Below are 14,526 nucleotides of genomic sequence, written 5' to 3'. Positions count from 1 at the left end.
CATCGTTCTTATTGCCATACTGGAAGCAAGTGTGGTGCTTGTGAGTGAAGTAATGTTGACAAGCACGAAAGGCATTTTCAGCCAGCACTGCAGTTAGTTACTAAGTCACAACATCGCAGACTGCCACATGCAATTTACCAGTTTGGTGTGTTACGTGCTCGTGACACCGAAAATAACGCAACACGCATCACTTTGCATAGTCAGTGGGTAATCCAGTTCGGCTGAAAACGCTCTCTAGCACTTCGCCTCAATGCCACGGTAGGTGAGTCTGCAGCCTTCCACTTCTACTGGAGAGCCTTCTGACAATGTCCAGTGTGACGATGGTGGTGCTAAGTTGCAGTTAGGAAGCATCAATGCTGTGCCTATGGTGCTTGAGGGTGGTTGTAGTGGATTGTCCAGTTGTGTCCTCTTTGGCACAACCAGCGGCTGTGCCTGCTTGTCTGGTGGTGGCGGTTTCGTTGAAAGCAAGGGTGGCTGGCACACAGGATCACTCAACGATTGATCGCCAGCCAGTGTAGGCTCCAAAGGACTTGCTCCCACGCGAGCAGACATAAGCGGCCTGTGGTTGGCTTAGACAAATCAAACTTGCATCTACCACACATATGGGATAGGTTACTGGACTGGACACACACACACTTCACTCACACATTTCCTCCCACAACAAATGTGAGGTGTGCTCTCGGCCTCTACTGGAAGTAACTCAAGTAACTCACTGAGTTGCTCCTGAGTAACTCACTGAAGTATACATCTTTTGAAGTGCAAGCCAACTGTATTAGCATCCAAATGAAGGACTATAGGATATTGCAGATACTTTTACAGTGAAAGCTGTATATGACTAACCTTCCATAGTTTTTTCGGCATCCTTGAAGAGAAAAAATCATGTGGGCCAATCCTGGTGATAGTGCAGAAAGGGTCCAAGCTCAATGGCACATACCCTTGTGGGCTCGGTACCCTGTAACGCGCCCTTGAACCATTCTTGTCACATATGGGACCCAAAGAGGTCCAAGGCACACAGGTAAGGACAGATGCTTTTGAAAAAAAAAAAATGAACAACATGCGTACAAGGAGCACCGGAGGCAACAGCAACGAGAATGTCAACAGCGGCGGCGTGCAATGACCACTGATGAAGAATGTTCCTGTGATGCTGAACGAAAACGACAATCGCGAGCCCGGGCACCCTGCGAACAAGCAACGATGCAAGACTCTCAATGCAATACGGTGGAAGAGGTACCGGATGGACCGAGTGAATGACTTCAAAGGTGTGGATGCCAAGTTCCAACGAGACTTTCTGGATAAACATTTTAAGATTTAGTTGCAGAGTGTGAGTGTGTGACTGTCTGTGGTTCTAGAACGACCTGACGAGGATCGGAAAAGTATGAGACTTGACTATTCGGGACCGTGCGCTACAGGTACTCTCCCATACATTCCTAGACGTTCCCGGTGACCATTCCATGTTGCTCGACATTCGTCATTCGCATCATGGAGTAGAACTCCTCGGCCGCCAGAATGCCTTCGCGCTTCTTCACCGCGGTGCATGGCGACAGTCATTCAATCAATAAAAGCTGACGACAGTCAAAGATCTCAAACGAAAAGCAAAGTGCTTTTGCTGCCATTCGATCTCCACAGAGTGGAATGGTTGTCATTTTTGTCATAAAACTAGATTTTGTACCATGTTATCTTTCCTCCTGCCATTGAAATGAGGGAAAATGACTGCTGCTCTTGCTACCACAGCTGGAGACGAAATTGAGCAATAGTTTTGAACCTTCTTGCGAATTATTTGAAGTAGTTTGTAGCTAACATGAATATGGCTACAAAGGAAGTGCTTCATCACTGCTTCTACAGGTTATGGCTGCCTCAAATGTAAACAAATTCACTTGTATAGCACGAACAACTGACTCATTGCTCTAAGTGACTCGGTACGTTAGTGTGACGTCAGATTTCAGGGTATTCTCAAATGCTCAAAAGAACCTAGGCTTCTTCTAGCATGTTGCGCACTGATGGAATAAAAATTTGACTTTTTGAATGGGAGACCAGTGACAGTATTGGTTTTGTGTGCTGTACTGCACAATTGATTGGGCACTATATTTAAAGGGGCTCTTCTTAGTTAGAACTCCATTTCATTAGAATAAGTTTCTGGTCCCCTTGGAGTTCAACGTAACGAGATTATACTGTATAACCCTCCCATTCGCACTTCTATTCTGCCTTTGCTATATGCTCAAAGTGTCTGGTGTTGAAATGTCATTGGGGCAGTTCCCCAATAATGTGCACCCATGGTCAAAAGTATGCAGACCACAGCTTTGGTCAGAAAACTGAATTTCTTGGCAACTCAGAGTGACATCCTGAAACTGATGAATGCACTACAATGCTTGCAATGCCAAGTCTAAACTGCAGTCTCCAATTTCAGGTATATGCCTAGGCAATGAGGAGATGTCACTTTTTTCCCCTGAATTTCTAGTCTGCATACTTTTGATTGTGTTGTGGGTGTAGTACGTCTAGAGCGTCCTTATTTTGAATTAGATGTAGTCAGAGTAGCTATAAGTTCTTTTATGTTCAACTTTGCTGCTTACTGGTCTTCCTCTGCGACATGCTTTTTGCCCACCTCTGTGGCTAGCCTTTCTGCAAGCCCCAATTAGTACTCCAAGGATTGGCCCACTGCTACCTAAGGCCACCAACCTATGGTGTGCAAGGGTGATAAAAAAGTAATGGCAAATGATACCAAAGCTTGCTGTATATTCACCTTTCTCTTTAATATAATGCCTCAACTTTCATATTGCACTAGACAAAGATATTCGCTGTTTTCTGCACCAAGTGTGCACCACTTCTCTGATGGCCTCGTAGGTTGAAACGTTTGACCACTGAATGTTAAACATTCAAAATATACGAAAATCGCAAGCAGCAAAAGTGGTGCTGTACTGACAATGCTACAGTCTGGAACCTGTCGGATGTTTTATTGATTGTTATATTACATTAAATGTGTTGTGGCGTCAGGTATCTTCATGATCTGTAAAAGTGTCTAGACATTAAGGGGGGACATGGATTATTGAGATAGTTTTGTTATTTTGTCATCAAATCTGATAAAAATGCATATGCTCTTTCAGTTTGTGTTTATCTTAAATATCAAATTATATTTTATTGCATTAGCAATTATGTGAACACTCCAGGCACATTTCTGCAGTCATCGTCACCGTGAGGTTCCGTATGAGAAGCATGTAAGGGTGAGCCAGCGAACGCAGTTTAATCTCGCGTGCGCAAGTGAGGAATGCGGCCCGTATGCATGCCCTCTAGTAGGATAAAACTTAAAAAACAGCAGTTGGCAACCGAGTTGCACGGACCGCAGGGTGTTGTGTTAGTCTGCTAGCCAATCACAGAAGCAAACAAAGTCGTCATGTAATGTTTTCAAAATGGCGTCATACTTGATACCTCCAGAGCGTATGCTGTTCTTGAAGAGTCTTTTCATTAGCGGAAGCGATGAAGTGTGCAACAGATAGGGATAAAGTCCATGGAGTCTGAGCATTTCACTCTTCAAAACTCCGCGGTACAATTCATTTCACTGCTGAGCTTGTTTTACTCATGAAAGCATCACAAAAGTAACTGTTACACAAAAGAAGAGGCCTGAAGTTGTGCCGTATTGCCACAGAGTGGCTCACAATCTAAAGAATGTCGCCACTAGATACCAAATCCCATTAGTGTTTTCTGCTCCTCAGAAACTGGCAATGTTGTGCAGCTGTATTTCAAATACAAGTAATCAACCAGATTGTGAAAAGAACCACCCAAAGTTTGTAGGTTGCAGTGTCAGTGTGGTATATAATATTCCGTTGTCATGCGGCAAAGTGCATGTAGGGCATTCAGGCCGCTATGTTAACAAGCACCTTAGTGAACATGAGCGATCCATACCGACAGGCACAGATCCTCATTTAGCTCAACATTGTAAAATATGCAAGTGCAAAGCTATGTTTCATGACACTACGATTTTGAAAAAGAGCTGTGATACCACCATCCAAGTATTATCGGAAGACAGTCATTGGGTTCGCAGTGCATTAGGTGTGCCTTGTACAGCGCTGACTATGGCTTTTTGGATTCTGTCACATGAGTGCGCTCTGGTGATGGGATGTTGGTGGTTCCTGCACATGCGCATGTTCTAGATTCCGCTCTCTATAAAGGAGTGACACAATAAAATGATGTCAGTTGAGAGTAGCGCCTTGTCCTGGGGGGGGGGGGGGGGGGTCGTCTCTCTTGTGTCCGTTGTTTTGCGTTAAAGTAATTATGGGACACTTCAACTACCAATTTTTTTGCAGTCCCATGAAAATAACCTTGTACACTTATATGCACTTAAATGCTAACAAAATTTGGCATACATCCTCTTGAAGGTATGTACAGTGCTGATATCTACTTAAAATTGCAGTATCTCTCAGCAGTGGTTGTGAAAGTACAAGGTTATATTTCAGGGAATTGAGAAAAAATTGTTGAAATGTTCGAATTTTTTTGCACAGTTCCATTAATTGTACTTGTTGTTTGGCTAGGTATTGACACTTTGCGATTTACAAAGAGCTAAACAAGCTACAGCACGATGCTTTTTGTGAAAATTTAGTACATAGAGAAGTGCCAACAAAGGTGACTATATGTTGCCATTGTGCATCGCAACTCAAAAACTATAAAAGCTACACAAATACTAATGACATATTTGAAGTCTGCATAGAAAACTATAGAGTTTTCTATGCAGACTTCTATGCAGGTTTCAAAACCCACCCAATTATAGGATTGGTTGAGTTTTGAAACCTCTAGAACAATTAGAGAAGAGATGGTTGTTTTTAGGAGCATCTCCCCTCAAGTGCTCAAGGCTGCGTCTTTATAGCTTGTTTTGTCAAAAAATGTAATCAATTACTGAAATAAGTATTTGAGTTACAGTAAGTGTTACCAAGTAAACAAAGTAATTGTTCAATTACAAAATTTCTGTAACATAATTGACAATAATTAATTACATGTAATTAGTTGCATACAAGTCTGACCGCTACCCGGCTAGCCCTAGTGCAACAGGTGTGCGTACTCGATTATTCTTGCAGTGAGCCCTTGTCCGCGAGTGCTGCGACTGTCACACTGTGTTGTATCTTGCATTAATAAACCCGTGTTTGTTGCCAATGATTCCGGAGCCTTCTCTGTGCCATGTTGGAGAGTTGACAAACCCTTCCATAGTGCCTTTGTGCATTGCAGAGTGAAGGAGTGTTATGCCTTTTCCTGACCATTGCTCTTAGGGTAAGCTGCACGCAGACCCATCTTCACACATTTTATAATGAAAAGGAAATGTACAAAGGAACACTAAAGCAGCATTTTAATCTTTGAAACTGCTCATGGTTGCTGAAACTCCAGCACCATATATACATGACTGTGAAGTTTATAGCTCACAGATATATTTGTCTTTACAAGAAAAACTGCTGAAGCTGTGTTAATTCCAGCATGTTGGCCTGGTCTGTTGTGCATGCTACTTGTGCACAACACATCCGATAGAACACCACAAAGTAGAAACTTCACTTGGCTTCACAGCTGCAGCTGTTTTTTGGCTTGTCTTTTTCACAAGCTTGTTTGCAAGCTGAAAAGAGAGGAGAAGCCACAGTAAATCAGCAGCTACTATTCAACATATCACAAACCTTTTATTTCACTAGTAAGAGGCTTCTATATCTAGGAAAGCTATAGTCCTTTCAAGCACAGATTAAGTTGGTCTGGCAAAAATTTTATTTTTTTAAACATTTTTTTGCATCAGCAATTATAAAAACCAGACATTTTGCTGCTCTGACCAAAAATTTGTTTTTTTCTTTAAGAATTACGCTAATTCAAACTCCAAGGCTGAACCTCAAAAAATGTTTTGGGCACAAGACGAAGTGAACTATGTTGAGTGTACTCACAAAACACAAAGCCATTCCTGAAATTTGGCTGACCTGATTTTAATTCACTCTTATATCACAGACTCCAGCCAATTTCTCCGATATAAGATATGGAGATCAACTTTCTATGAGACTTGTGATTCTAAAGAGTAAACTTGGTGAGTACGACTGTAGATGCAGCACCCAATGGGTAATATGCTACCCACGTGAAACCGGCAAAGCCACTAGCTCAGTTTAAGAAAGACAGGTGCTCCAACAACGCGGGAGCCGCTACAGAGAAATGCGTCTCACTAATAGTGGTACTTCGTATCTGTACCACTGCATGGCAGTGTACATAAAGAGGCTAAAAGAGTGGGAAATTTGAATGTGTAAATAACTGTGGCACGTAAAAGCACATCGAAAAAAGTTACAATTTATTCACTGTACCTGTCCTCTACTGCAATCATGCTAGTCCCTCAGATGCCATAACAGACGATAATGCCTTTGAAAGTGTGGTCACATTGCTTGCTCTAGAAAACAGCATGCAACAACGTTTGCATGCTGTTGCCAACAAGTGGTGCAGGCAGGCAGGTGACAAGCTCTTAGTTTCACAGCCTCTGCTTCAACACTGAAACATGGCATTCACTGCGAGGGACTTTTTCACCAAACTTGCATTTGCAGCAAGACAAGGTTCCCAAAAGGCAGCGTCTTGTCCTGTCGTCTTTCTTGTGCCCGTTGTTTTGCGCTAAACAAAGTAATTATGGATTTGCACCAACTAGCCTTCCAATGCATTGTGCACACAAAACTACTACACCAAATTGCAGTAATACATAGACAGCTCCTCGATAAAGCCAAGGTCAAAAAAAAAAGGGGAGGGGGGGATGCTTTGTTATATGAGGGCGAATCAGAAAGTGTTTGCCCCTATTTTTTTTTTTTTTTTTTTTTGTAGCCAAATTATGGCTGTAAATGCAAAGTGAACATATCTATTCTCAGCAGTGGGCATTTTTTAGGCCGGCCTGGCCTTATCTGCCGGTAGCTCTGCAGCACGGTGCTGCTGTCAGTTGTTGAAGATGGCGGTTGTACTTCACACATCCATGGCGTAAGAGCAATGAAGTGTGATTTATTTTCTATGGAGCAAGGGACGGATGCCCATCGAAATCCACAGGGAAATGCAGCCCATGTATGGGCAAAGGTGTTTCGCTTTGTAAAGTGTGCGGTGGCGGTGTTGCGAGTTTGCAAAAGGCCATGATGAATTGCATGACAATGAGTGTTCGGGGAGGCCGTGTGCATCACTGACTGACGACAACATTTCTCAAATTTAGTACTGCCAAGGGACAAATGTCTGAATCGCTGTGGGGATCATGCAGAAAAATAGTGTAAGGTACATAGAATAGTATGTGCACAATCTGTAATTACCTGTATGTACCTTATTTTGGCTAATAAAAAATAGCGCCCCCCCCCCCCCAAGACTTTGATTCGCTCTCGTACATTGCTTGTTGCAGTGAAAGCAAACTGTATTAAATATACTATAGTATTTAAAGTAGATTAGTGTGGTATGGAGTGAATGATTGATCTATGAAGTTTATTATCCTAAAGCAACCCAGGGACTGTCTGAAACATTGTAGTGGAGGGCTCTGGATTAATTTGGCAACCTACGTTTTTTTTTAACATGCAGCTATGTGCTGCGCATATATGAGCATTTTTGCATTCCACCATTATATTGGAATGCTGCTGCCACAGCTGGAAACCAAGCCCACGACCTAATGCTCAGCAGCAGAACACCATGGCCACTGAGTCGCCACAGTTAGTAGAGGTATAACTACTTGCACTGAATAATAACTCACAGGAACCTTTCAAGACTTCACGTTATTATGTTGAGAAATGTGTCATGGTGTGATCTTGTTCAAAGACTACAAATACAAACTGAAACAAACTCCCTGACTTAATATTCTGGACTTGTATCATACCTACATCACAATAATTTCATTTGCTCTTTATAGTACAATTTTTATAAAATAACCAGCACATTTCATAAGTGAAAGCATTTGCACATTGCTATGCTATAGCACTGCTAGCCATTATAACTGGACCAATAAAGTTGCCTTTAATATGTATAAATACACATGGTGGATATTTCACTCAAAAGATCCATTGCACTGTTGACACTACAGAAAACACGAAATGAATACACAAGTGGATTTTGGTACCTGAACGCAATGGCAATCTATTTGCAAAATATACAAGAGTATCTGGCTTCTTCTAGGCAGGCACACCACTCATTTTCTACACTCTTCTATCACAGCCAGAAAATCCCGCTCTGGGCCATTACAGCACCACCAGGGGTTCCACTAGTGTGATACAAGGTAACCTGCTTATTCAAAAGTTATCTGCTTTTATTCAGCATATATGGAAGCACAAGAGCTGCATTTTTAATAATATTTGGAGTTTTACGTGCCAAAACCACTTTCTGATTATGAGGCACGCCGTAGTGGAGGACTCCGGAAATTTTGACCACCTGGGGTTCTTTAACGTGCACCTAAATCTAAGCACACGGGTGTTTTCGCATTTCGCCCCCATCGAAATGTGGCCGCCGTGGCCGGGATTCAATCCCGCGACCTCGTGCTCAGCAGCCTAACACCATAGCCACTGAGCAACCACGGCGGGTAAGCTGCATTTTTAGCCAAGTCTCTTGACACATGGCTCTCTATGTAGTGTTAGTTGCAACTGTTGAGAGTAACACACTTATGTTCTTTGCTTGTGCAGATTGCATCACTGTGAATAGCTTGAACACATGAGAGCCTGGGCTCACAAGAGCAGTTGGTTTCATACAGCTGACATCGCAATGATATTATTCTGCATCCTTCAGATAAAGACCTGTTCATGCCTTATTTTTTTTATTTTTATTTTTTTATTTTGGAAGGATTTGGAAAAATAAAAGTTTCCAACTCTGCACCGTGTAGGAACTGCAACACTGTCTCTGTGAACTCGCTGTCCACCACACAATAGGTGTAGTTTTCAGGTACGTCTGGATTCAATCCAGCCTTTCTTAAAATCTTTAGCCTGATCACTCGCATTTCAGGGCACATCCAAAAAAGGTGTCACGCATCTGACATTGCCACAGGAGCCAAGCATTTGGGGCACGTTCCTTGGACGGTGAGAAACAGGCAGTGGCGTCGACATTCTCAAGAATGCTTCTAAAACCTGCCACATGACAGTATGGCACCTCTACAGGTGGTGCAGGTGTACTGGTATGATTAGGTTGTGTTTGGTAAGGTAAGGTAGGTCGAGGTGAAGTTAGCTTGTCCTGATGCCCATCTTAGTCCAATAAACCACTAATTTATAGTGGCATGAATAATGGTGACGGGCACACACCTGGAGATCATGGTGTGAGCTCAACGATGATCTCCTGTTGGACCTGCTGGTGGGGTCCTTGTTGAAGGACCACACCATCAGGCTCCTGTTGCACATACTGAATGAGGTAGGAACCCTGGGTGCCCAGCAGCAGTGGTTGTCCATCCTGCTCGCGCACAATGATTGCCTCAGGGCTCAGTGTTGTTAGCAGGCCATCAGCATCCAGTGTCTGCAGTGTAACCTCCTGGCCTGCTGCCAGGGCCCCTTGCTCCACCATCTGCTGAATCAGGCTGACTGCACCCTCCTCAGTGTTCTCTTCCACAGTAGCTTCTGTTGGCACCTGCACATAATTTTCAGCCATTCAAATAAAGAAAAAAAGAAGCTGCAGCACTACAGGCTCACTGCCACTCGGCACGGATAATGTGCACAGACTAATAATAAGAATAATGCGCCAGTTCTTTCGCCAGCAGGCATGACTCGTATTGTTACAGATGTAAACAAAATACACAAATACAAAAGCCTGTTTGTATGTTAACTTGAAGGAACATAGCTAGCTGCCATAACATTATGACATGATGACAGTCACTGCTGCTTGCTTCATTTTTCTCTGCTCTGAGATGACTTGGAACACTGAGATGACAGAACGCATCATAGTCACAACTTTTCAGTGGTGTTTATAGCAAGAGAGTTTATACAGCAACAGTGAGAAGTACCAACAGTGTTCACCATTCTATCTTGTGAAAGATATATACATCAATGGCATCCAACCTTTATGAAATTTTGGGGGGAAAGTCCCATTGGTATCTGCTCGTGGTTCCCCTTGCCGCTGTTTAACGTATAGATTGTATCCCAAGTTACCCGAGTGTCCGCGCTACACCAAAGGCATTTTTGGCAAAGTGGGCTGTCCCTAAGCCGGTTATCACTTGGCAAAATGTACAAAGGAAAAACAAAAGAAAGTCACTGCCAAGTGGCACTACTAGCACTAAGTGTGAGGAGTGGTAGAGTGTGCACTCGTGCCCAGAATGATGGTGTTTCTGGTGGCCCTGTGGCCCCACTGAATGTAGGCACTCGGCTTACATGTGTAGTATGCCAGGGAACATTTAACACTAAGCAAGGCCTATCAGTTCATCAGGGTGGAATGAAGCATAAAGACACAGATGTGGCCTCAGCTCTAGCTGCAGAGCCAACTATGATGAGAGAAGCACAAAAGAGTCGTTGACTGGTGGAAGGCCATCTAATGTTCCATTGTACTGCATATAATGTTCCATTGTACTGTCATGAGTGCAAGCATACTCTCAAGTTTGAACTTAATGAAGTTTGTTCAGACAAAGGGACGAAGTACATCTCATGGCTGAGATGTGACATACCAGTAATTGTGGTAACTCATGTATAAGCCAGCCTTTGATTATCCTTGATAAAGGATTGTAATGCATGAACAGCTATTTTTCGAGAATGAAAGTGTGTGTCCATGGTCGGCGCTCGCTTCACTAGAGCACACTGAGGTGTTCCCCCCCCCCCTCCCCACTGCCATAGAGCAACACTTCAATTCATAGTTGGTGTTTAGTATATCACCCTTTTTGTCTCTCTAGCATTCATGTTTTTATGCCCACTTTTTAAAATCATTATTCTTACAGGAACATTCTTACCCTGCATAGATGCATTTGTCTGTACACCATGTAGCAATACATATGGGGTTGCTAAACAGAATCCCACCAACATATGGAAGCAGCTGTGCCTTGAGTCATGGCAGATTCATGCCACATTCAGGTCACTGCTAGGACAATAAACTGGTCATTGGGACCATAGCACTCTCTTACATGCAGGAACTTCACAAGGTTGCCTCCTGCAGAAATCACCACTAAGTTTCCAGCTAGATAATAAAAAGCTGCTGTAGTTTCCCAAAGGCATCCGTGATGAAGGAGTCAGAAGGACATTGACATGTTGGGTTTAATTCATAGACCTAGTTCGTCCTTCATTGTGTATTTAGTCTAACTTTAAATGTTCCCCAAACAGAGTAATTTCAGTCAAATGTTTACCTTCTAGAAAATAAACACTTCCTGCTGACACAAGTCGACCTACCTCAAGTGGTTGGTTGCCATCACTAGGTGCAGGCTCCAGTGTCATTTCTTGCTGAGCACTAGCTGCGGCTGCCTCTGCTTCTGAGGCAAGAGCGTCTGCTGATACTTCTTCCACACTCAAGTCCAAGTTCTCCAAGCATACACCATGTTTCAGCTATAGTGACCAAAAGCACAAAATGCATGCTTCAGCCTACAATATCCATCTCCATCAGCTGTACTGAAACTGAGGTCATTGCTATTACAATAAATATGTAATAGTACCAGCACAAAAGGGCGTTAAGCCTACAGATCAGTTGGCACTATCGATTATTTCAGCAACAGATTAACACAAATGAGCAAGCTCTATGCAAATATGATTCCGTGACTAATCCCAATTTCATGCTTCTGCTAACTACGTTTGAACCCTAGTCAGAAGCTTCACATGCAATTCTGAAATTATGAGACCATTTTAGAACATAAGTTTCCAGCTGAAGGATCCAGAAGTGTCAGTAAAACTGAATGAGATGCTTGACAACAAGCAGGACAACCTGCATCCCAAAATATTGCATATCCTATACTCCATTCCATACATAGCAGTCAACACTGTGGAGGCTAGAGAGACTTCTTGCAGTGGCTTCATTCGCACTTGGATATAGTTTGATGTTTTTTGACCGCATTTGTGCGCAACTGTTTTTTTATATAGGCTCAGTATTGAATGAAATAAGTTTTAATCCTTAGGAACAAACACACTGTGGTATACAGCTGCTAATGTGTTGCTTTAGAACATTTCTATTTTTGTTGTTCATTTCGGGTTTTTCATTTGCAACCCATCGCATGGAGCCTCACATGCATGCTCGTGGAAGCGAACGCTGTTGGCGCACAGCGAAGCATGGATGGAACACGTGGAGTGATAACTTTTCTTGACTTAACTTCTTGCATAGCTTCTACAGAGTTGACTGCTATGTATGGAACGGAGTATAGTGGTGTTTAAAACACAGGCTTCTTCCGATTTTATGGATTGCACAACTGCCAGGAAGCTGCAGCTTCATCGAACATTGCTCATTTTCATGCAACTTACACTTGGCAGCATTTATCAAGCACTAATTAGCATGCAGCTGCAGCACATATTTCGAAGTGGAATCCATAAGCTTCGTGCTGCCGCAATTGTAACATACTACTGAACATTTATGAGTATGCATGAAACAAAATGCCAAAACAGCAGAAAGCAGTTTTAACTTTCCTATGATACACTAAAAAAAACAATCTGTTTTACTGCTGCATAGAACTATAAAAGGTGCGTGCATGCCAAAGAACTGATTTGACAACCATAGTGGAGGTTCTCACCCTAAGGTGCCGCTTCATGTCATTCATGTTGCCAAAAATGTAAGAGCAACTAAGACACTTGTACACTCTGTCTTTCTGCTGCTCGATTGAACTGGGATCAGCAACAACTGAATTTTGATTGAAAACCTCTCCACGATGTTTCCGGCTGTAGTGAACCTATGAGACAGCACAGTAGAGGCAAAACAAAGAAAGTGAACACAGAAAGGCCAAAAGAAATTTAACACAGGATGCATGAAACAAATAAAAATTGCAACTCTTTTCACTTCGGCGATGCTACTTTAGAATGCAAACAACTCCTATATCTTTCCAGCTTCATGGTATAGCGGCAATGAGCTGATGATTGGTTGTAACATATATACCAGTTTTCATAGCTGGCTAGTGATTCACAGAGATGTTTCATTCTGGGCTGTCACTAGCTACTTACAGGCAAAGTTATGGGAAAAATTAGTTTTACATACATCCTAGTGAAGAACCACAACTGTTCCTTAATAAATAAATAAATTATGGGGTTTTACGTGCCAAAACCACTTTCTGATTATGAGGCACGCCGTAGTGGAGGACTCCGGAAATTTCGACCACCTGGGGTTCTTTAACGTGCACCTAAATCTAAGTACACGGGTGTTTTCGCATTTCGCCCCCATCGAAATGCGGCCGCCGTGGCCGGGATTCGATCCCGCGACATCGTGCTCAGCAGCTCAACACCATAGCCACTGAGCAACCACGGCGGGTTTCCTTCCTTAATAAATAACTTGCATAACTATTTTATATAACAAAATTCTGTTTTGAAGATGCTCACTACTCTGAGGCAGAAATTTCCAAGACTTGTCTTCAAAGATTGTGAAAACTGTTACCCAATGTATCTGTTAAACAGTGTTGCTTGTTAGTGGGAACCAGTACATCAAAAAGATGTAGCAAATTAATATGCACATCTGTAATTTCTTTACCGAAATTCTGCGAGCAGGTTCATCTCAAATCACTGTGATTTAGAAGAAGAAAAAAGGTTTTGATTTACATATTCAAGCTAGTGTTGAATACATCCAATTTATACACTACAACACTATACCAATTAATACTCACTATTTATACTAAAGTACCATTATACTACTTATTACTTAAGTACAGCTATACTTTGTGCTAGTTGGTGTCTCTGCCTTCTCATCTTCATCTGCTTTGCACAGTCCGAATCATTATGAACCAATTGGCCATGCAACAAGTTTTACTGCAAAAAGGAAGGGGTTTGGGCATGTTTTACTGAACATTATATGCATTATGCTAAAGAATGAATATTAATTAACCAAGGGTGTTTCAGAAAGACATAAAGGAGCAACATTAGATCAACTTAGACTTTAGACATTCTTTTAAAACTAAATTTTCTTCAATTTGGCAGAAAAAGACTCAATACAGCTGCACCACATTAAAATGAAGTCGCATCCAACACAAAAATTTAAATATCTCTGTTACATATCCGATATTCATAATAAGCATATATTTGTTGTCTCTTGCGGATATCAGCATACATTTTAGATTTACTTGGTTATATCCACAACCATATGAAGCCAACAGCTAATGAAGCCAAGAAAGGTACAGGGGAAATTATTTGTTGTTTTAATTGAAGCGCAGGAATGATACGCTAAAGGGAAATGAACGTGGGTGAAGAAACAACCTGCCGCCTGTGGAAACTAAACCAACACATGGCACTGGCGAGCACTCTCCGGATTAGATCTTGTACACATACATGAACACCCGAGAATTTGGATGTGGGAACAGCCGCCACCATAGCTCAACCTGGTAAAACAATGCACACATAATGTGGAGGGTGTAGGTTCTGCTCCCGCTGGCGGCAACTTGTTTTGTTTCGATTAAACAACAAGTCATTTCCCTTATGCTTTCCTTGGCTTCATCATCTGTCGGGTTCATAT

General features: G+C 42.3%; 1 protein-coding gene across 3 annotated transcripts in view; it reads right to left on the bottom strand.

The window, feature by feature from the left end:
• Positions 1–5,301: 5,301 nt before the first annotated feature.
• Positions 5,302–14,526, bottom strand: part of LOC142563275 (uncharacterized) — a 59,646-nt gene continuing 50,421 nt past the window's right edge. For all 3 annotated transcript variants that reach the window (XM_075673832.1, XM_075673846.1, XM_075673840.1), the window contains exons 18-21: positions 12,608–12,763; positions 11,286–11,438; positions 9,228–9,546; positions 5,302–5,584 (exon numbers count right to left, since the gene is read on the bottom strand). In XM_075673832.1, the coding sequence (XP_075529947.1) occupies positions 9,235–9,546; positions 11,286–11,438; positions 12,608–12,763 (621 nt within the window). In that variant the 3' untranslated portion in view covers positions 5,302–5,584; positions 9,228–9,234. The remainder of the gene's footprint in view (positions 5,585–9,227; positions 9,547–11,285; positions 11,439–12,607; positions 12,764–14,526) is intronic.

This window comes from Dermacentor variabilis, chromosome 1, assembly GCF_050947875.1.
Source record: "Dermacentor variabilis isolate Ectoservices chromosome 1, ASM5094787v1, whole genome shotgun sequence".
In the NCBI taxonomy this organism is placed as follows: Eukaryota; Metazoa; Arthropoda; class Arachnida; order Ixodida; family Ixodidae; genus Dermacentor; species Dermacentor variabilis.
The sequence above is the reverse complement of the archived record's forward strand: the minus strand, read 5'-3'. Positions and strand labels throughout refer to the sequence as shown.